We start from the raw sequence: 23,225 nt of genomic DNA, 5'->3' as shown, positions 1-23,225 counted from the left end.
CGTAGCGAGGAATTCAAAGACTCGAGCGCAAATAAATTTGCACCGCTCTACAAAGGTACAATATTTCTTGCCGGCTACTGTACTAGTATCTAGATTGAGACCTGCCAATTCAGAGGTTGTGTACAAAATTTTATTAGCCAAATTGATTATTACACTATTGTTTAAAACATTTACAATTTACAGTAAAAAATTAAATATCACATAGACAATTAAAATACACAAGTTACTTTCATACAAGTAAGGCTGATTTGTTGGTATTTATGTAAGTAGGTACTTTGCGCAAGTGTAAGTGAAGTAAGTACATAAATGGCAACAAACCTGCTGGGTACAAGTTTATTAAAATGCACACATAGGACAACAGACTTTGTGCATATAAATGAATATCTGTTTCTTTGGAAACATTAATTGTACGAGATGAATAGCTACTACTGCCTCAACGACAGAGTTCAACTTGATGGTCTTAGTACACATTAGCCCAATGTGGTCGGTGAGTGCCGGACAGAGTGCCGCTGTTTGAGAATTTCTCCAAGTTCCTTTGATAATTGTATAAAAACCCAAAAAAAGTCGGCAAGCCACACGGGAAATATAAATTAAAGTAAAAGTAAAATATTCTTTATTGTGCACCAAAACCAAAACAATAGAAATATAACAAAGATGTTTGCAAGTACCTACAACAGGCGGCCTTATCGGTAAAATAGCGATCTCTTCCAGGCAAAGAGGATATTATGAAAATTAAAGAAAGCGGAAGGGGTGTACTAATTAAATAAAATAAATACACATAATATACGTAGATATGTATATGTTTAAAAATAAAAATATAACAGTAAATAAGAGGAGTAGTACCAAGTACAGTAACTGGTAAACAACTTGAAAAATACGCAGTAGGTAGCCCTCTCTGGCAGACCGAAGGAGGCGCGAGGGGATTTCTTCCGCACGGAAGCACACGATTGGTCGATCATCAGTCTACTACAGTACGCGGCAGTATGTAAATCGATCTTTAGAAGGAGATAGCAGATTTGTACAGCATTGTTTCTGTCGTTGAGACTGACAAATCGTCATATTATAGTGACAGAGATAACGCTCTACAAAGCCAAAATGTCATTCTAAAGTACATTATTTTCTGTTGCGTACTGTTCATTGTTTCCGCGATGCGCAGCTTTACCGTCTACTCCGTCTTTTGCTCAAGTTTGCAAGTTATTGTACGTAGTACATACAATCACTGAGTGCATTGGGATTTATGTGTACACGGCTTGTTACAGTTTAAGATTTTATCTAGAGAATCTAAGGGTAAGATCTATAGAGCGCACTCTGACTTAGCTTAGACTTAAGATAGAGTTAAAACGAGGCAGAGATGTATCTCTCACATTAATCTGTCTCATTTTAACTCAATCTTAAGTCTGAGCAAAGTCAAAGCGTGCTCTATAGATCTCAGCCTAAAACTCGGAATGTATTTTAAAATTTAAATATAAGGCCAAGTGTGCACTAGCAATAAAACCTGCCAAAGTTAGCTAGCAAGCCCATTTCTTTAATCGTACCTACAGAAATTGACAATGAGAGCTGATTTTTGCAAGTTTTATTCATAAATAAATAGATTTTGATTTGAATCAAATCAACAATGATTTATTTCGGAATTCACTGGGATTATTGCTAGTGATACCTACTAACTTTACTATGAGGATTTTTTAATGCAAAAATAAAAATGGCGGCTTATTAAATAAAGTTTTTTTAGCAAATATAATACAGCAGTCAAGGTTAGCAGGTAGCAGGGCATATTGATATTTGAAGAGTCCAAATCGCTTCTCAGTCTGAAATCTATAGATCGTAGGTATTTTAACTTTGCTCAAACTTAAGAGTGATCAGACACTTATCCGATCCGAATCCGTGAAAATCCATACTTCCATACTAATATTATAAATGCGAAAGTGTGTCTGTCCGTCTGTCTGTCTGTCTGCTAGCCTTTCACGGCCCATCTGTTCAACCGATTTTGACGAAATTTGGTACAGCGATAGCTTTATCCCGGGGAAGGACATAGGCTAATTTTTATCCCGGAAAATCAAAGAGTTCCCACGGGATTTTTAAAAACCTAAATCCACGCGGACGTAGTCGCGGGCATCATCTAGTACGGATGTAAAAAATATCTACGACATATGTCGTAAGCTACCACACAAAACAAAAAGTAACCTATCTTCACGGACTCGGATCGGAAGAGTGTGTAAATCTGTCTCGTTTTAACTTAAACAAAGTAAGAGCAAAGTCAAAGTACACTTTTTTTTTAATTCTGATAGAAGTTAGCCCTTGACTGCGATCTCACCTGGTGCCAAGTGATGATGCAGTCTCAGATGGAAGTAGGCTAACTTGGGAGGGTCATGACAGTTTCATCAAACCCATGCCCTTGATCGGTTTCTACACGGCATCGTACCGGAACGCTAAATCGCTTGGCTTTCCCGGTAGGAACTAGGATGGTGGTGGTAAATAGCCACGGCTGGAGCCTCCCATCAGTCTAGACCAGAGACAATTTAGAAAATATGAATTCCCAAATTACCCCTGCCAGATATCGGACCGGGGCGGCGGGGTGGTTACGAATCTCGCGACAGGCTTGCGTCAGCCGTAAATCTCGCGATCATTGCTGTCAAACGTCACAAGTAACAGCGGCTACAGAGAGACAGCAATAGCCACAAGGCAAAATAAGAAGAAGAAGAGAGACAGCAATCGAGCTCTAGTTTACCCTCTATCGGACAATCTATGAACTGTCGCATTGCTACTGCTGTCGCGTTGCTGTCACTACTGCAACGTTTTACGAAATCACCTCGCCGGGCCCTTCCACTTATACGCTCTTCAGATCTCAGCCTCACTGTTACCCACCCTGACTGTAATCTCACTAGCATGGGGTCTACGCTTGCGGGTTCTTCTTCATAAGCTGGAGGTCAGCTTCCATCATGTCTTTTACTAGCTGGTCGAAGGTCACGCGTGGGGTCCAGCCGAGCTTCTGCTTAGCTTTCGATGGATCTCCAAGAAGTAGGTCCTAGAATAAATATAGTTTAAATTAAAAACTAGTTTTACAAAAAATTCTGGTCTCGCTCTAAGACCGCGCCCTGCATCCTATAAACATATCAAATTGCTCGGCAATATAGCCCAGCAGTATGCAATTTTTATAGTTCTTTACATTCTAAACTGTGATCCCGAGAACTTGCTATATATCAAGCCGGGCTATACATCGCAGCGATTTATTTGGTCAAGGTGCAATTTTTATAGCCCAATTGTGTTGCCAATAACTTGCTTTATTCTAGCTGGGCCATAATAGTCTAGCAATTTTCTCGGCAAGTTGCAACAAATAGATAGACCCTTCACAAACTAAAATGTTGCCAACAACTTATTGTATATCTAGCCAGGGAATATAGCCCAGCAATTTTTCAGCAATTTGCAGTTTTTCTTACTCACCACTTCAGTAGGTCGGAAGTATTTAGGGTTGACAGTGACCAGCAACTCATCCGTGTCAGCGTCATGGCCGGTCTCGTCCACGCCTGTGCCCTTCCAAGTCACTTGTCTGCCGACGTATTCAAAGGCTTTCTCCACAAATTCTCTAACGCTGTGCGATTCCCCAGTCGCGACCACGAAGTCTTCTGGTTCCTCTTGTTGTAGCATTAACCACATAGCCTGAAGAAATGTTAACAAAAATATTAGCAAAATATAGCTCAGGATAAAAGTAGAAAAAGTTTTGAGAATTAAGTAGTTAATTGAAAATATTCCCACGCAAGTTAAGAAAAACAAAAACACGCAGAAGAAACCATTTTGCTAAAGTTTTACGGAAAACCAAAGCATTTTCTGCATTTATGTCTTTAGAACACGTTAAATTATTCACGCAATTCGTATAAATTAGCTGTGCTACGCTTAGGCTGAGATCTATATAGAGCGCACTTTGACTTTGCTCAGACTAAAAATTGAGTTAAAAACGAGACATATTTATGTGAGAGATATACATCTGTCTCGTTTTAACTCTGTCTTAAGTCTAAGCAAAATTAGAGTGCGCTCTTGCACACTAAGACTTTGCTCAGACTTAAGTCAGAGTTAAAATGAGACAAACTTATGTCTCTGCATTTCGTCTCGTTTCTACTGTCTAAGTCTGAGCTAAGTCAAAGTATGCTTTATAAATCTCAACTTTATAGGTGTAGACAGTAGAGCAAGATTTTTAGCAAGATGTAATTTATTCAGTCAGTTCACGAGCATTAGCTTGTATATCCAATATTCATTTGAGGGATTTCCAGCAAAATGCAATTTTTCAGTCCTTTTACGAAAGCGCTATTCGAATTTTTAATGTTTATTGCTGACAGTCCGACAATAAATAAATTAAGTGTCTAAATCTCACCTCAACATAATCTTTGGCGTGTCCCCAGTCTCTCTTGCTGTCCAGGTTCCCCAGTTCCAGAGTCTTCATGAGCCCGAGCTGTATCTTGGCGACGCCGCGCGTTATCTTCCTCGTGACGAAGTTCTCCCCACGGCGCGGGCTCTCGTGGTTGAAGAGCAGGCCGTTGCATGCAAACATGCTGTACGCTTCTCGGTAATTTACTACTATCCAATAGCCGTATAGCTTCGCACATGCTGTGGGCCAAAATTGACTTTATTATCAGATGTCAGACGGTCGTTGTTGGTCTGGCAATACTCCCCCAATAAAAGGCGCCCTAAGCACGCCCTTAACGATCCCGACGATCAAATCACGACCGAAAATGCTCCCTATCTCGTAGGGCTACACAAGTCAACCATTTACAGCGTCTTCGCCGGCGAAGACGCTGAAAAGAAAAGGAAGGACGCGGTAACAAGGAACCCCAATTTCTAACGTCACCCGGACGTGGACTTACGCCACGGCCTCAGGCATAAGCCCCCCCCCCCCTAGAATTGCAGTTTATTTAACTTACCGTAAGGCGATCGGGGGTAAAACGGCGTCTTTTCAGTCTGCGGAACTTCCACCACCTTCCCGTAAAGCTCAGAGGTAGATGCCTGGTATATCTTAGTGTGTTTCTCTAACCCCGCTGTTCTGACTGCTTCTAATAACCTTAGAGTACCTAGAGCGTCAACTTGCGCTGTGTACTCGCTCAGTTCGAAGGACACTTTGACGTGTGATTGGGCTCCTAGATTGTATATTTCTTTGGGTCTTATCTGAAATTAAGATAAATTCTTTATTGCCACACAAAACATTACTAACAAAAAAATACATACTAATGCGAAAATGTGTGTTTGCCTGTCTATCTTGGTAGCGAGTCGCTACCAAGATAGACAAACACAGACACACACAAGACAACTTGGTAGCGAGGCGCACTTTGTCGGCGTGATTAATATTTATACCCATGCTAAATTACAGATTTCTAGCACTAATAGTCACTGAGATTTACCGAGGACGGACGGGCGGACAGACGGACGGACATGGCAAAACTAAAAGGGTTCCTTGTTTACTACGGAACCCTAAAAAGGCACATTAGCTTATGATTTTGTAAATATCTATTTGATTTTGCGATAACCTCATTCTACTTAAATAGTTTTCAACCATGTGTCTTGAATAATCAGAATTGCCGACAATCAAAAGATAAGGAACCATTTCGGAATTTACAGGGTTTTTTTAAAGTATTGTACTTAATCATCAAAATCGTTTACATGTAAATGCACGTTACATGATACTGTGGTTACATAAGTGCACTAGATAGTGCATTAGGTACAGTCATATAACATGTCTTAACAATTAACTTTTACATGTTATATGGAACATGGACACGGAATATCCGGTACATGATACGTTTCCGTTTTGATGACCTCCCTGGCGCAGTAGTAAGCGCTGTGGTCTTATTTGTGGGAGGTCCCGGTTTCGATTCCTGGCAGGGGTTTGGAATGTTATAATTCCTAAATTTCTGGTCAGCCCCCCAATTGTGTAAGAATAACCATTTCATGGCTATCGTAATCGTCAAGAATTCTGCCCTTTGATTGGCTGTGAAAAAATGTAAACAGCGAATCAACCAATCAAATGGCAGAATTTCTTGACGATTGCGATAGCCATGAAATGGTTATTCTTACACAATTGGGGGGCTGGTCTGGTAGGAGGTTTCGGCCGTGGCTTGTTATCACCAATACCACCCTACCGGCAAAGCCGTGCCGCCATGAAATTTAGCGTTCCGGTACGATGCCGTGTAGAAACAATAGGTGTACGGGTTTAATAAAAACTGCCATACTCCTTACAGGTTAGCCCGCTTACATCTTAGACTGCATCATCACTTACCACCAGGTAAGATTGCAGTCAAGGGCTAACTTGTATCAGAATTTTAAAAAAACATATAAATACATTAGATAGTGCATTATGCGCAGGGCATATTGGGTGCGAAGCAAAACGAAGCTAAGTCCGTTTCGCTCGCTTACTAAGTTACGAATCGCTGGCTTAGTTTAGCTTTGTAGTTCGCGATGTAAACTGTGAACGGAAGTATGAAAAGACGCGGTAGCGACATGTTTTAGACGAACTTAGTTTCGTTTCGCTTTGCTCCCAATGTGGCATGGGCTTTAGGTCAGTCACTTAACAGTTAACATGTCTTAACATTTAACTTAGGTATTAGAAAGATTAACTTCTTTAGTTTTTATTTACTACACGAGAAGTTATTCGCGACTTGGTGCCCGTAATTTCCCTGTATTACCCAAACCTATGTGATTTTCTTTCAGTTTTCTAACCCAAGGGTTTTTCCTATAATTTCCGGAACCACAATATTCCCATGTAAGTTCAGAGTTTTTCCTATTTATTCCAAATCTGAAGAGTAATCTATTCAATTTTATAAATGCGAAGGTGTGTCTGTCTGTCTGCTAGCTTTTCACGGCCCATCCATGCAACCAATTTTGACAAAATTTGGTACAAAGATAGTTTGCATCCCAGGGATGGACATAGGCTACTTTTTAATAGCGGAAAATTGAAGAGTTCCTACAGGATATTACAAAATCTAAATCCACGTGGGCGAAGCATCGATATTTTTAATCCCATAAAATCGAACAGTTCCCACTGCCTTTTTGATTTTATCAAGTTAATTTAAAACTTTAATCCATGCAGTGGAGCAGACATAGTCGTGGGCATCATCTAGTGTTTATAAACCTGTTAGTTCTACATTACTAACCCAAACTAACGAGGTTTTTAATATATTTTCAGACTAGATATTCCTAAATGAGTTTTCAGACACATAAGGCTCTATCAGTACTCAGTAGGAGTAATATTTTCAAGAATAGATAGCTATAGCATGTAGTTTATAATGGAAACATAAATAGATAATAGTAGGGTACATTTCCATAGGTAGTTACACCTATGGAAATGTAACTATCATTTATGTAAATCTCTCTTTCGATAGTAGTTTCATGGAGTGAGTAACAATACCTAATTAATAACATGTTTGTAGCACAGACCTTGAAAGACATGTATACAAATGGGCTGAACAAATGTATGATTCTGTTATTATAATTCATGAATATTATTGTAAATATTACATACCTACTAAGTGAATTGTCTAGTAATTATTACAATGTATATTTTGCTATACCTTTACAGAGTCTCATATGTACTTCATGTTATTCTTGTAAGTGGATACATGTGAAACGCAAAAAAAGAATACAGAGAGAAATAAATAAAGAAAGGATTTGCATGTAAAATAATCTTCACTTAATAATTTTAATAGGTATTTGCTAATGTGAACTACAATTTCATATGGTTATTTGTAATAAATAACTAAAGTTGTGCCCGCGTGCAGCGAGATATTGCCACTAATATAGTACCTACAAAAACTTACATAATAATCGGGATGATGACTAATGACTATGTCAAAAATAAATAATTTCTTAGGAATTACAAAATAGAAGGTCTTCCAAAATTCATAAAATCTACATCTAAGTTTGTTAACCATTTTAAATTATTGATTTAACTAAAAAAGTGCATCAAATTACGTCACAACTGTGAATTTCATACAAGCTCCCTAGGTGAGTGCTTTAACATTTGATAAAAAGTTGCTGATTTGACTAGTAGTCATCATCTCTATTATTATCATATTCTAGCAAATATATAGTCTTTTAAATTCTATTTTAGGACATCAAGAAGAGTGTATGCTCACCTTAGTGATAATACTAATAAGGCAGGTGGTGTCAGTGAGGTCTCCGTAGTGTAAATGCATCTGTCCGCCCGTGTGGCACGCCGGCTGTCCGTATAAATGCTGAATGCGACCTGGTGCAAAAAATTGCATTTGTCTAATATGGAGTAACATATTTCATTTTAAAAAAATTTAGCCCAATTAAGAACCACCTCCTTTTTGGAAGTGTCGGTTAAAAAGCATTTACTGGAGGTGCACTGCACTTACATCAGATGGAAACATCGAAGTGCACAAACCTGCCCAGATAGAATAAAGCATGGCTAGCTTTTCAAAGCATATCCATTTATCTGATTTTGATGAAAGGTACAGAGATAGCTTGCATCCCAGGAAGGCCATATGCTACTTTTGGTCTTGGAAAATCCAAAAGTTCCAATGGGATTATTAAAAACCTAAATTCACATGGGTGAAGTTGCTTATCTACTTAGCACAGAGATAACTTGCATTCTTGAGATAGACATAGACTCTTTTTTATCCTGGAAAATCATAGAGTTTCTACAGGATTTCGAAAACCTAAATCCACTGAAGTTTCAACCATCATCCAAAATTAATTATTTTTATTAATTTTTCTTAAATATAGTTTAGTACAGAAAGCTCACCTGTATTAAATGACGATGATCTTCTGAGTATTCCATGAACTTCGTAACCTTTCTCTATTAAGAACTCTGCAAGATATGATCCATCCTGAAAAAATTTCATATAGAAACTTGCATAGAAAATTATTGATTATGCATGACAATGATTGGACAATCATTTATTATTCTCATCATTAGGGAGATTGTCTATATATTATTGTGTACATACCTTACCAAACTGTTTTTAACAATAGGTATTTTTTGTTAAGTACACAAGATTGTTGTTCACAAAAAAACGATAGTTTTATTTAATAAAATATAAAGGTACTCAAAAAAGTAATTTTCCAAGTAAACCCAGAAAGAAATTTTTAGAGAAAATCAAAAGGCCTTAACTGATGTGTAAAAAAAAACTGTAAGGTGGTTGATTTAGTAGGTAGGTACTATTTTTATATCCAATAGTTTTCAATGCCATCTGGGCATACTTGCTAAGTAGTTTATTATCTAGTTCTATAGGTATAATTTTTAAAAATATTACCTGTCCAGTTATACCAGTGATTAACGCCACCTTCCTGTTTCCATTCATGCTTGAACCCTCGCCGGACATTTTCAATTATAGTTTTCTTATTTATAAAAGATTTAGCACAAAACACGTCCACACCTAGAGAGCCGGCAGTGTTTTATAGGTGTGATAAGCTTATCAAAAACACTCCAGTGCATACCTACTCAACCATCATATTGTATAAAAAATACAAGTACGACAACTTTTTTATCGTTTACATTTACAACGCTTAGCTAATGGAAGTCTGATAAAACAAAATTATCTGGTATTATAAAGAATTTGTCGTAAAAACTCGAAGTTTTTTAATATAAACAAAACCTTGACCAAGGCACGAATTATTAAATGTCACAATTTCTGAACGATTCATTTTTTGTCAAAGGCTCAAACTCAAAGCATTCGAAGAGATTATAGTTCGATTTGTACAGTTCCTGAACGCTAAAAATCAAAAATCGAAGCCACAGACAAATAAGTTAAAAATAGAAAGTAGGTACTGTACACACTATCAATACCAAACAGGTAGAATTATTTTTCATTGTGAAATGTGAATGTCAATGCGATTCATATGCGATTGTAATATTAGATGTCAAAAAAGTTAAAGGTTAGTTAGGGTCAAGTCAAGTTTTGGAGTTTTACTTTATTGATATTCAAACGAAACCTCAAAAATAAGTATAATTGTTTACTGTAGTGCTTCTAAAATTGGTTTCGTGTTATTATTTCACATAATGAACGTTCAGATAAATGTACTTGTTGTGAAATAGTAGAGTCCGTTTACTACGCAGCGACGTATGATTAAACTTATAAATACGAAGTCAATAGTGAGAAAAGCTTATCATTATGCCGGAAATTAAGATTACTCCACTAGGCGCTGGCCAAGATGTCGGGAGAAGCTGTATTTTGCTATCCATGGGAGGTAAAAACATTATGCTCGATTGTGGGATGCATATGGGTTACAATGACGAGAGAAGGTTCCCTGACTTCTCTTACATCGTTCCAGAAGGTCCTATCACCAGTCAGATCGACTGTGTCATCATATCACATTTCCATCTTGACCATTGTGGCGCCCTTCCTTACATGTCCGAGATGGTCGGTTACACAGGCCCTATATACATGACCCACCCAACAAAAGCCATAGCACCCATTTTACTAGAAGACATGAGGAAAGTCGCAGTGGAAAGGAAGGGAGAGTCGAACTTCTTCACTTCGCAAATGATTAAAGATTGCATCAAGAAAGTGACAGCAGTAACATTGCATCAATCAGTCATGGTTGATAACGAGTTAGAAATAAAAGCTTATTATGCTGGCCATGTACTTGGTGCTGCTATGTTCTGGATCAAAGTTGGGTCCCAATCTGTTGTGTACACGGGAGACTACAATATGACTCCAGATAGACACTTAGGTGCAGCGTGGATTGATAAGTGTAGACCGGACTTGTTAATTTCTGAGTCTACATATGCAACTACCATAAGAGATTCAAAGCGTTGTCGTGAAAGAGATTTCTTGAAGAAAGTGCATGAATGTGTGGAAAAGGGAGGCAAAGTTCTTATACCGGTTTTTGCTTTAGGCAGAGCTCAAGAACTGTGCATCTTGCTGGAAACATATTGGGAACGTATGAACTTAAAATATCCTGTCTACTTTGCTTTGGGATTAACGGAAAAAGCTAACAACTATTACAAAATGTTCATCACATGGACTAACCAAAAGATTCGAAAGACCTTTGTACAAAGGAATATGTTTGATTTTAAACATATCAAGCCTTTTGACAAATCTTACATTGAAAACCCTGGAGCTATGGTGGTATTTGCCACACCGGGCATGTTGCATGCAGGGTTATCTTTGAACATATTCAAAAAATGGGCACCATACGAGCAGAACATGTTGATTATGCCCGGTTTCTGTGTCCAAGGCACTGTCGGACACAAAATTTTGAATGGTGCTAAAAAGGTTGAATTTGAAAACCGCCAAGTTGTGGAAGTCAAAATGGCTGTGGAGTACATGTCCTTTTCGGCGCACGCTGACGCCAAGGGCATTATGCAGTTGATCCAGTACTGTGAACCAAAGAATGTATTGCTAGTGCATGGAGAAGCTCAAAAGATGGAATTTTTGAAGGATAAAATTGAGAAAGAGTTCAAGATTAGCTGTTACATGCCAGCTAATGGAGAAACAACTACAATAACGACTCCTACTAAAATACCTATTGATGTATCTTTACGATTGTTGAAAGCTGAGGCGGTTCGGTACAACGCTCAGCCTCCAGACCCGAAACGGAGAAGAGTAATCCATGGAGTTCTATGTGTCAAAGACAATAGACTTTCTTTATTAGATTTAGATGAAATGTGTGATGAAATAGGTATAAACCGACACATTATTAGGTTTACAAGCACAGTACGATTTGACGACCCTGGCCCATCTGTTAAAACCGCTGAAAAGCTGAAAACTTTGTTAGCAGAGAAGTTGCAAGGTTGGTCAATAACCATATCAGATGGCAACATATCAGTAGAGTCTGTCCTTATAAAGGTTGAAGGGGACGATGATAGTACTAAAAGCATTTATGTGTCATGGACAAATCAGGATGAAGACTTGGGAAGTTACATTCTAGGATTACTACAATCTATGGTTCAGTAATAGTTACCCCCCTTTCTGATTCAGAAAATCAGTTTTCAACCCTGATACAGCTAATTTTATTAACTTTAACTGACAACTAAATTAATTACTTCTGTTACTAAATACAAAATAAATTTTTGAACTAGTTAATTGCAATAGCATGTATATAATCCGCGACAGGATGAGATGACAATCGGGGTATGAGGTGAGGGGATGCCCCGCACACCCGCGCTCGCCCGCACCGTTAGCGCGGGGTTACCCTATTGCTATTTCAACCTGTTGAGTACTATACATTTCCATGTTTGCTATAAATTAATGATTTTGATTCATTTTATCAAAAACAACAACAAAATTATTATGTATCTACGTTTTTCACTAAGATTTTGTAATTACTGAATTGTTTTTGGCTGAATTTGTATTTTAGAGGTTGAAAACTGATTTTTTTCTTCGGATTTGAGAAGGAAGTGTAGAGTAGGTATTAAGAAAAATCATTGTTTCAAAAACATGTTTAATAAATAAAATTTTCTACTGTACTTAACATTTGTTTTAATTTTATGTACACCATGTGACATCTGTGTTACATTTTCCTTGATACCACAAATACTGTAGGCCATTTGTTTGCGTTAAATTGTTTATCCTTTTATCGATGTTCTGATTTGGTGTCTGAAATGAATAGATATGTGGTTAATAGTAAAGTTAATAGTTGAACATTTTCTAAAGAGATATGGGTATATGCATTTTTAAAAACATATGGCAGTATATTATTATGTACCTACTTATCTCTAAAAATTCGGTCAAGTGTGACCATCCTACAAGAAGACTTTTCTTAATTTTATATTATTTACTAGATGATGCCTGCGACTTCGTCCGCGTGGATTTAGGTTTTTAAAATCCCATGGGAACTCTAATTTTCCGGGATAAAAAGTACCTAGCCTATGTCCTTCCCCGGGATATAAGTAAGCTAACTCTGTACCAAATTTCATCAAAATCGGTTCAACGGTTGAGCCGTGAAAAGCTAGCAGACAGCTGACAGACACACTTTCGCATTTATAATATTATATTAGTATATAATATAGTATGGAAGTATGGATTTTAAGAAAGATATTTAGTTTATACTTTTTATGTGTTGGAATATCATTGTCCTAAAGTTGTAAGCCAGTACAACTAGATAGTACCTACCTAGTATATTATATAGGTGTAAATTATAAACTTTATACTTATATAGAAGAAAGTATCCTTTGAAAAAATGCGAATACATATCTTAACCAGTGCAGTAGTTTATTACATTTATTACCAACTGACGCACTTTATTTAAGACCAACTTGAATGTACCTACAATTTTGTTTAAAAGTACATTTGTAAACTTACCATAGCTGGCGGATATAATCGTCTAAAATCTCCCTTGGCCAGGTTCTCTCTATAGGCGACCAACAGGCTACTTCTCAGCCTAGGGCTTAGGCAGTGTCTACACAGCCCGCAGACGGCGGCAACTTCGCAACTGTCCTTGCAGATGGCGCTGCATTCCTTGCTGTACACCGCTATATTCTTTTGCGATGATAACATGTTTTTGGTTCCTGGATCCTCACTGGAAAATAAAAAAAGTTTGTTTTGTCGATAGTCCATTGGGTATAAAATCATAAATGTAAAAATGTTTTTCGAATTTCAGATGTTTGTTCATCTTGGTAGGTACCTACCTAAATAAGTATAAGTTGCGCAAATTGCTATTGCGCTGGAACCATGTCTCATTAACATCGAAATGACGTCAGCCGAAATAACAATATGCCATCAGCTGGAAACTTCAGTCTAGTGTGCTGACGTCACTAAAATGGTGGTCACGCGCATTAGCAATTTGCGGGAGGGAACATGGTAGGTACCTATCTGCTTTCCAATTTTGTGATAGCAATTAGCAATCTCTTCAATGAATGACCTTTATTTTTGCAGGCAAAGTTCACAAAAGTTCAAAAAAATGCTGACTTTGGAAAGGCAAAGTTAACGACCGTTCAATATGCTGGGACCATACCATATCTAGGTATATATGTAATAAATAAAAGGTTTCAGTCTCTTTTAAGACTATCTACCGCCGCATCGCATACCTACCTACTTATGAGTATGAACTATCAGATACCTAAATACCTATAGGTAGTAGGTACCTAAGCAGATAAGTCCTATGTGCTTAGGTAGGTATATTATTATGATTCTAATCTAGCTTTCGCTTTGCCAGGCTAGACTCTTTGGAAAAAATAATAGTAAAAACGCCTTTAGAACAGTAACAATCCATACTTTCATACTTAAAATTATAAATGCGTAAGTGTGTCTGTCTGTCTGTCTGCTAGCTTCTCACGGCCCATCTGTTCAACCGATTTTGATGAAATTTGGTACAGAGATAACTTGCGTCCCGGGGAAGGACATATAGGCTACTTTTTATCAAAGGAAAATCAAAGAGATCCCACGGGATTTTTAAAAACCTAAATCCACGCGAACAAAGTCGCTAGTAACTCATAAAAAGCTCAGGCCTCAGAGTCATCCCACCGGACTACGGAGAGAGCCAGATAATATGCTTGGAGTTTTTATAAGTGATCAAATGAAAAGATCCGTAGGAGAACAGAGTAACCGACTGTACGAGTTGCGAAGTTGAAGTGGCAATACTTCAAACACATAAAAACAGTTCAATAGACGCGAAGTTGGGGTCCCAAGGTGCTAGAATGACGACCTCGCACCTGAAAGCACAGTGTTGGAAGACCTCCTACTAGGTGGACAGACATCAAGTCCCTACAAGAGACCTATGTCCAGCAGTGGACGTCTATCGGTTGATTTGATGAAGGTAAGTGTGGATTTTACTCACTTGCCATCATTCAAATACGTAGCCAGTCCAACCAGAGAGAACAAGTTGTACAAAACCTGTTCATACAGCAGCTGGTTAGGCGGGTAGTGTGCGGAGCTCAGGTTGGGAGACATGTTGGCTTCCAGCAGGTAGACTTTAAGCTCTTCATCCACTACTAGATCGAAACGCATCATCTCGAAGAAGTTGTCTTGGGAGGGGTAGGTTTTAAGCTGAAAAAAAAGAAATAAGTAGGTTCAAATTGATATACTTCTAGCAAATTTTAAAAAAAGTATTTATCATCATCCCGGACCTCTATTTTAAACACATTAATATTGTCTCTTCTAAGAATGAGACGGGCTTAGGCCATAGTCCTTCACGCTAGTCGAGTGAGGATTGGCAGGCTTCATCACACCTTTGAGAACATTATGGGGAACTCTCTGGCATGCAGGTTTCCTAACGATGTTTTCCTTCACCGTTAGGGCGTTTGTGCACTCATCCGTAAAATCACGGATTCCGTAAAAATACGAATCCGTAAAAATACGATTTGTATGATGGCCATTTCGAAGAATCACGGATACGAACCGAATACTGATGAGTGTACAAACGCCTTTAGAGCATGTGATAGGTAGGTACCTACTTAATTTGAACCCTTTTCGAGACGAGACCGGAGACCCATGTCAGAATGAAAGTGGGCCGGCGATGATTTGATCATGATGATCTAGTTCTAGTAGGATGTAATGCCCGCTCTTCGATCGCGCCGCGACAGTCGAGCGCGCGAAACAATAGAGTGGATGTCCGCGATAGTCCTTTTGGTGTGACAACACAACAGACATCAGTAGGGCTAACATGAGGCCCACGAGAAAATTTTGTCTACGCATTTTATCGCCTTATCTCTCCATGTCACATGTGAGAAACGTTGCGAAGCGCGAATTTCCACACTATTATTCGTGCCGTCCGCGCCGTGTCCCGGGAATGCAGGGCAGGCATTCCCGGGCTGTCGCAGCGGGAGTGAAGAGCGGGCTTTACCTGTAAACCTAGTGATCAAAAAAACCTGTAAAGAAATCAAAATATAGGTAAATGAGCGGTGTCGGCAGACAAGAAAGAAAATTTAAGCTATAAAGGAGGTGCTTAAAAAACTTGGAGATTCTTTTTACAGTTACAAAAAGCTTTAATGCAAAAAGAAGACAGCGTGCGTTATCGCATTGACCCTGTTCTAATCAGTCAGGGAGACCGCGGCCAAAGCGGCACCGCCACGGACAGCCAAATACAGTAGGTACAATACCTACCTAAATAATCCGTGAAAATTATATCTCTTATCACTAGAACCGTGCTACTAGGTAGATATTTCTATTCTGTTTGAAGAAGAGCGAGATACCTTTTTAGTTTATAGTTTTTCACAACTTAGGAATTAACTAAGTAGATAACGGGTACGGTACATACCATGATTAATTTGATGTTTTTATTTGTCGATATTTCAACCCAATTGCAGGGGTCGTGGTCACGACGGGACTGCGGTGCTACGAGAGATGAAGTTCGAGCTGTCATGGGCAGTAGCAAACTACCCTCTTTCTTGTTCTTTTCGCTGGAACTTCACGAGCTGTCCGGCAGAATACACTCACGAGACGACTTTTGATGTCGTATATCTTGGTTTGCATAATTTTACCACTGGATTTCACATACCTACTTTTTTTTAAATAGATATAGCGAGCAAACAACCAGGCGGGTCGGGTCACCATGTTAAGTGATTACCGCCGCCCATGAACATTTGCAGCACCAGAGGAAACTTGCTAGTTTAAAGCCATCCACACGATATTCAAATTCTGGTGTTTGCAAATTTAAATCGGGCGTAGCCTCGTACATCAGCTAGTATTATAATAAATTTATATATACCTGCATAAGTTCTGTGCCATTTATGTAGATTATAGTCTAGTATACCTAAAAGGTAGAACTTACTGCACTGATAATGTGGTGCTCCTTTTTGATAAACACTTCAGTGATCGCTTCCTGCACATCTTCCCACATTTTGGTTGTGTTCTTTCCCTGGAAACATACACATAAAAAAATTATGAAAATCGAAAAATTCGAGGTGATCCAGAGTATTCCAGAGCCTTATCTAGGGTAGCAAGTATGGATTTCAGGTGTGTCTAAGTTTTGTGCCTAATTTTAAAGCATTTATGCTTTTCAATGAAGGAAACCTACATTCTACCACTGGATCATCAGGAGTGGGAATGTTTATTAACAAATCACACTAAAATAGAACAGTGCGAAGCATTTCATCTTTCTCGCCTAAGAAACGGCTTATAGTTACTTATGATAAAAAAATTTTACAAAAAAAATAAAAACCGACTTCGTTACACAAACACTAAAAATTGAAAAATAATTTAATTTATTACCGAATATATTATGTATACAAGAGTTAATATAGTTCCATAATAATACTTTTTGGTGCCGGTGCCAATTAGCTTTCGCGAATCATCTAGACTTCATATTTTTATGGGACTCCACCATGGCACCTCATTGGCACCGACCCCAAAAAATATTATTATGGAACTATATTAACTCTTGTATACATAATATATTCGGTAATAAATTAAATTATTTTTCAATTTTTAGTGTTTGTGTAACGAAGTCGGTTTTTATTTTTTTTGTAAAAAAAATTTATTTCACAAATTTTAGTGGCCCCATGGAATTATGCTATTACTGGTTAAAAGTCTACTGTTTACTAAGCTATTACACTGATCGCGAGCAATTTACTCTTATCCGTTGAGGAGTTCCAGTATCTATCTTCGAAGATGTTCATCAGATCTTCACCAAATTGAAATGGGACCAACTTTGAAGTATACCCTTTCAAACAAAAAAAGAATTTTCAAAATCGGTCTAGGCGTTTTCGAGTAATCGGGGAACATACATAAGATTCCGACGAATTGAGAACCTCCTCCTTTTTTTGAAGTCGGTTAAAACGTGAGCGGTGGAGACAAGATGCAAACTTGGAATAGGTAAGTACGTACAACGTATTTATACTTACCCTTATCTCGTAGCTTTAGTTTTAAGTTTACGTACTACAAATCCAACAATTGACATTCAAAAAGTATATAAAAGTACATAAAGTACTTTAAATAATACATAAATAATAGTCCCTACAAGAGACCCATGTCCAGCAGTGGATCTCTGTCGGCTGATGATGATGATGATGATGATAAACTGCATTAGGTTGTCCCAGCAGTGGGACATTAATAGGCTCTAACAATAATCCTTTTACTAACTTAGCTTAATCGCTAATCACATTTGTAAACAAGGTCTAAGACCCACGTTAATCGCGCAGGGTAACCCGACCGCGTTACGGCGAATAGCAATCGATAGCTATCGGGTAAAGGTACCTACTAACTACCTATAGCCTATATTCTATAACTACCAGGCAAAGGCTTAAATTCATTAATACCATAGCGTTCGTGTCGCTGGGGTGATCGACATATTAACCTGTCGCGGCTAAACGTGGCGCCAACTAGGTAGGTACTAATCTCTTAAAGGTATCTACAATCCTACAAGTTATTTGTAGGAAAAAAACGCTTCATGGGTTTAGTTCATTTTGGTTCTCATACCATTGTGCTACATTTAGGCTTATTGTCTACAAGCTGACGCCCGCGACTTCGTCCACGTGGATTTAGGTTTTTCAAAATCTCATGGGAGCTCATTGATTTTCCGGGATAAAATGTAGCCTATGTGCTAATCCAGGGTATAATCTGCTAGCTACTAGCTTATTCCCGCGACTTAGTCCGCGTGGACTACACAAATTTCAAACCCCTATTTTACCCCCTTTGGGGTAACAGCTATCTGCATACCTTTCTGCTCGATCCGTCCAGTAGTTTGACCTGTGCATTGATAGATCAGTCAGTCAGTCAGTCAGTCAGCTTTTCATTTTATACATTGAGATTAGTGTGATAGTGAGTGTTAGTTATTAGTATTAGCTGATGTCTGCGACTTTGCCTGACCGATTGAGTACTGTACGTATTTGAAATCCCTTGAGAATTCTTTGATTTTCCGGGATAAAAAGTAAAAGGATCATATTGGTGTTAGTAAATACACGCAACTTAAACCTATTTGTTAGTAAAATATTTATAACTACTTAAATTAGGACAGGATCGATTTGCCAGCATGTGAATCATACAACAGTGATTCAAATACGGACAAGTGATCACAACAGTGATTTAAGTAGTTTAGGCTCGTCGCATATTATTTATAACTAACTACTTACCTATTACACAAAAATTTAAAACCAGTTAGGTTCTAAAAAGTATGTTTTACAAATTCACGCTTCGTGTTTGAAAAGCCTTATTTTCACCCCTTTAAAGGCCTGAATTCCTCTCAGTCTTAGGTCAGAAGTCAGTTTGTCGAAAAAAAGTTTGCAATCGATTTTAAACTAACTTCCCGATGAGCTAGAAACTTGAAATTTTAAATATATGTAGGTATATTAGATTGGGACTGTATATAACTCGCTTTTTTCCGTGTTTTATTTGTTTGTTTGTTGGGTACTAAATTTACAATCGATTTTAAACTAACTTCCCGATGAGAAAGAAAGAAAAAGGAAAAAGAAAAGACGTTTGTTCTCCAAACTGGAGAACAAACGTCTGGTTATTCCGGCGCTTCTTTCACCTGAGCAGAAGCCCAACGTGCTTCAAGCAAAAGAAGCGCCGGAACAAACTGTCATGTATGGCACAACCCGAAAAAGGGTCCCAGCTCAGCATTATGCTGTAGGTATGCCGTATGCTGTATGAGCGAGAAGCTTGAAATTTTACTAAACATAGATCTCACCTTGGAGCTTGCATAATGGTCGAAAGCCTCCTTCATGCTGAATCCGAGTGAGGTATACGGATGTGCTAGCGACGGAACTTCCCACGTAGGAAGGTAATCATCACCCACCACGTACTTGTCCAGGTTTTTTGGGTCAAATGGGTAGTATTTTGTTGGGCAGTACCTGGAATCGAAGATATTATATTTATAGTCCGCGACAGGTTGAGATGGCAATAGGGGTATAAGGCGGGGGATGCCCATGCGGGCCGCATGTCATACCCGCTGGGGTGTGCGAGGCGTTTTCTTCCCGATTGCCATCTCGACGTGTCGCGTATTGTAGGTATATTTTAAAACTAGATGATGTCTGCGACTTGTCCGTGTGGAGTTAGGTTTTTAAAAATCCCTTGAGAAGTGTTTGATTTTTCGGTTTATCTTTCGCAAATTAAGAGAATGTGCCTAGGTACATGTAGCATCTAGGTAGGTACCTATATGCCATAAACAGAAGCAGTCGTAGTAAAGATTTAAGAGATTGGTCGATAATTATCTTGGTTACGAAATACGAATGCAAGACAAAAGATACATTTAAAGTACTGCCATACTTACATACAAGAAAAGTGAAAGTTTAAAGATACAAATCTTCTATGCATCTTGTCTTAGCAATTAGCACACACTATAGACGTCGACGTCTTGTCTTCTAAGTATTCTCACCTGAATAAAACGTCTCCTTTATACCAGTACACTCTCAAAGGATTAACAGATGTGAGTACAACGTACACGCCAATATCGAACTTATGACCGTCTACTAAGAACGGTTTTTGCACGTACTCCTGGACGAAACTTTCGCCACTTGACAAATCAATTTCGGTCACGTTCTTTAAGTACACACCTCGATGTTGATTGTGCTTTTCCAAAAACACTGCATTTCTATTTTCCGTCGCGTATTCCAAAAACTCCTTTTTGTTTTTGGGTATTTTGAACGCACGAGGAATAAATTTGGAGTCGGATGTCGCTAAGTCCACTTTGTTAGTGATGAAACCCGTGCCAGGAAAATGGTTGACCTTCTGATTGTTTTTTAATCTATGCATGTTTGGATATAGAACTCTGAAAGGATAATCGTGAGACCATAGCAAAGTCCAAGGAGTTCTGTTCGTACTCTTCTCATATCCGAGGCGTTCTAATACCAAATGCACGTGTTTGAGCAGTCCATTTTTATTTTCAACGTCGCTGTAGGCAGAATACACCCAGTAGGACCTCCGGCTGTCTACATTATCTTTGCAAATATTCCTGTTTCGATTCTGTACGTTTATTATTTCTAATAATATAGCTAACGATACACCAATTATACATATTATAAGAAATATATTAATGTTTGTGTCATTTCTAATAGAGTGGTTATTTAGTTTGGTGCTATTTTCCTCTTGGCTATTTTTTCCCGAGACGTTTTCGTTCCTATCGAGTGATTGTTTGGTCTAAAAATAAAATATAATGATGTGATTAAATTACATAAGTATGCTTAGGTCAAAAGTTAAGAGATTGATTTTGTAATAAGTAGGTACTCGTTTCAAAGGTTCATAAGAGTTCTCGGGTTCGATTCTTGGGTAGGTAGGTGCCTAAAGCTAAATAAAAACTAGACAAGTAGATACCTACCATTGTTCCCGTTTTTCGTTTCGAAATTCGAGTAGTTAGTTTGAAACCAAAGTAGGTAACTAAGCTATACTTTGCTTTCCGCGATTTTTCCGGAGTTCAGACTTTTTTTCTCTTTATTGGAACACATACAGCACATAGGTACAATGTTTCTTAGCTACTTATTCCTAGTTAGGGTTCCGTACCTCAAAAGGAAAAACGGAACCCTTATAGGATCACTTTGTTGTCTGTCTGTCTGTCTGTCTGTCTGTCAAGAAACCTACAGGGTACTTCCCGTTGACCTAGAATCATGAAATTTGGCAGGTAGGTAGATCTTATAGCTGACATTTGGGGAAAAATCTGAAAACGTGAATTTAGGGTTAGATCACACAAATTGTGGTCATGAACTAATAATTAGTATTTTCAACTTTCGAAGTGAGTGACTATATCAAGTGGGGTATCATATGAAAGGTCTTCACCTGTACATTCTAAAATAGATTTTTATTTATTTTTATGCATCATGGTTTTTGAATTATCGTGAAAAATGTCGAAAAAATACGACTGTAGTACGGAACCCTCATTGCGCGAGCCTGACTCGCACTTGGCCGGTTTTTTAATACTTATGTATGCCTATTAAATATTTTCTTAGACTAACATTTTGTTTGGGACGGCAAGTTATGTGCTAGTCACAGAATAGGTCGTAGGGAACTAACACTATTCAGAAATTAAGTACCTACCTACTTAGTTAAGCAAAAAGCAATTTTTTTTTAAAGAATATTAGCCATATTAAATGACTAATATTCCCCTTTCCTCTCCAATTAAGCGTCAGGCTTGTGCTAGGAGTAGGTACGACAATAGTGCAACGGGCGGGGTTTGAACCGTCGACCTTTCGGTTTTCAGTCCACTCCTATACCGGTTGAGCTATTGAGGCTCTGCATCCATTGAAATAATAATATTTAGGTAATCAAACTAGGTCTAGGCTAATATTAGTGTTTGAAATTCTAGATCCTAAAACAATCAAATATTTAATTACACAGCTTACCTAACCTAAGTTTATAGTTAGGTCTGTTTTTGTTAGAAAGAATATTAGCCATGTTAAAATGACTAATATTCCCCTTTCCTCTCCATCTAAGCGTAAAGCTTGTCCTAGGAGTAGGTACGACAATACTTGTGCAACGGGCGGGGTTTGAACCGTCGACCTTTCGGTTTTCAGTCCACTCCTTTACCCGTTGAGCTATTGAGGCTGTTTAGATCCAAGATAATCATAAATTATTAGTTCATAAGTTAACTTGCAAGCTATTTACAAGTCATATCAAAATAGCCGCCATCTTGAATTTTCCGATCTTTCTTAATAAATATATAAGTTGGTAAGTTGTTACCTAACATCCTACATACATAAAAAGTTAAATAACTAAGTATACCTACCTATTTATAAAATGAATGCTTTTGCGATTTAAAAAGTAAACCAACTTTTACTTTACTTACCTCATTTAACTTTTACGCTTATTTGTTTACATTATGAAGTTACGAATAAGTAAAACTATGGAGTTTTCTTTGAATAAATAAATAAAAGCTTAGTAAAATAAAATAAAATAGCTTACGTTATCCTTACTAGCTGTTGAACTTTGATCCTTTTTCATCCTTCTCACAGTCACTTTCATTTATAAAACAATAAAATAAATAAATGACTTGACTTTTTCTTATTTATTTCCATTTACGTAAATAAACGCACGCGCAAAGATCTTCACACACATGGTAAGAATGAACGGTTTGAAGATGAAAAGAGACGGGCTGCCCGAGTTGGGAGGAGTTGGAAAAGGACAAAAACAACTTTCTAAAAACATAGTACCGGCTTTTAAGGTCATATCGATGGAAAATGCACTATGAATGAGATGTTCGGAATAGTAATTCATTTCCTAACAAGCGAAAAGCGGTTTTTTTAATATCCAAGAAACAAAATTCAGCGTAGGTACCTACTTATAGCGAATTCATAAGCGCTAACTAGGTAGCCCGGTAAAAGGCCCACTTTATAAGTGTGTTTATTCTTGTAATACCCTAATAGTACCTAGTTACTCCTGCTAAATTTGATTTACGACTAAAAGAGCTTTGTA

At 37.9% G+C, this 23,225-nt stretch overlaps 3 protein-coding genes across 3 annotated transcripts; 1 reads left to right on the top strand and 2 right to left on the bottom strand.

Moving 5' to 3' along the window:
- Positions 1-2,410: 2,410 nt before the first annotated feature.
- Gmd (GDP-mannose 4,6 dehydratase) lies at positions 2,411-9,646 on the bottom strand. The gene is made up of 7 exons (XM_034976699.2): positions 9,258-9,646; positions 8,747-8,831; positions 8,115-8,224; positions 4,911-5,151; positions 4,364-4,596; positions 3,439-3,654; positions 2,411-3,022 (listed from the first exon to the last, which is right to left on the bottom strand). Exons 1-7 carry the CDS (start codon positions 9,324-9,326, stop codon positions 2,891-2,893), a joined length of 1,086 nt encoding a protein of 361 aa, XP_034832590.1. The 5' UTR covers positions 9,327-9,646; the 3' UTR covers positions 2,411-2,890.
- A 208-nt stretch (positions 9,647-9,854) lies between these two features.
- Positions 9,855-12,409, top strand: IntS11 (integrator complex subunit 11). Its single transcript, XM_034976697.2, has one exon. It carries the CDS (start codon positions 10,116-10,118, stop codon positions 11,901-11,903), a length of 1,788 nt encoding a protein of 595 aa, XP_034832588.1. The 5' UTR covers positions 9,855-10,115; the 3' UTR covers positions 11,904-12,409.
- On the bottom strand, positions 12,360-22,863 carry TTLL15 (tubulin tyrosine ligase-like 15). Its single transcript, XM_034976698.2, has 7 exons — positions 22,716-22,863; positions 20,200-20,960; positions 19,513-19,675; positions 16,657-16,743; positions 14,725-14,933; positions 13,251-13,467; positions 12,360-12,545 (listed from the first exon to the last, which is right to left on the bottom strand). Exons 1-7 carry the CDS (start codon positions 22,773-22,775, stop codon positions 12,435-12,437), a joined length of 1,608 nt encoding a protein of 535 aa, XP_034832589.1. The 5' UTR covers positions 22,776-22,863; the 3' UTR covers positions 12,360-12,434.
- Between the last annotated feature and the right edge of the window lie 362 nt (positions 22,864-23,225).

The sequence above is a fragment of the Maniola hyperantus genome, chromosome 16, assembly GCF_902806685.2.
Source record: "Maniola hyperantus chromosome 16, iAphHyp1.2, whole genome shotgun sequence".
In the NCBI taxonomy this organism is placed as follows: Eukaryota; Metazoa; Arthropoda; class Insecta; order Lepidoptera; family Nymphalidae; genus Maniola; species Maniola hyperantus.
Note: the sequence above shows the minus strand (reverse complement) of the source record. Positions and strands in the feature narration are given on the sequence as shown.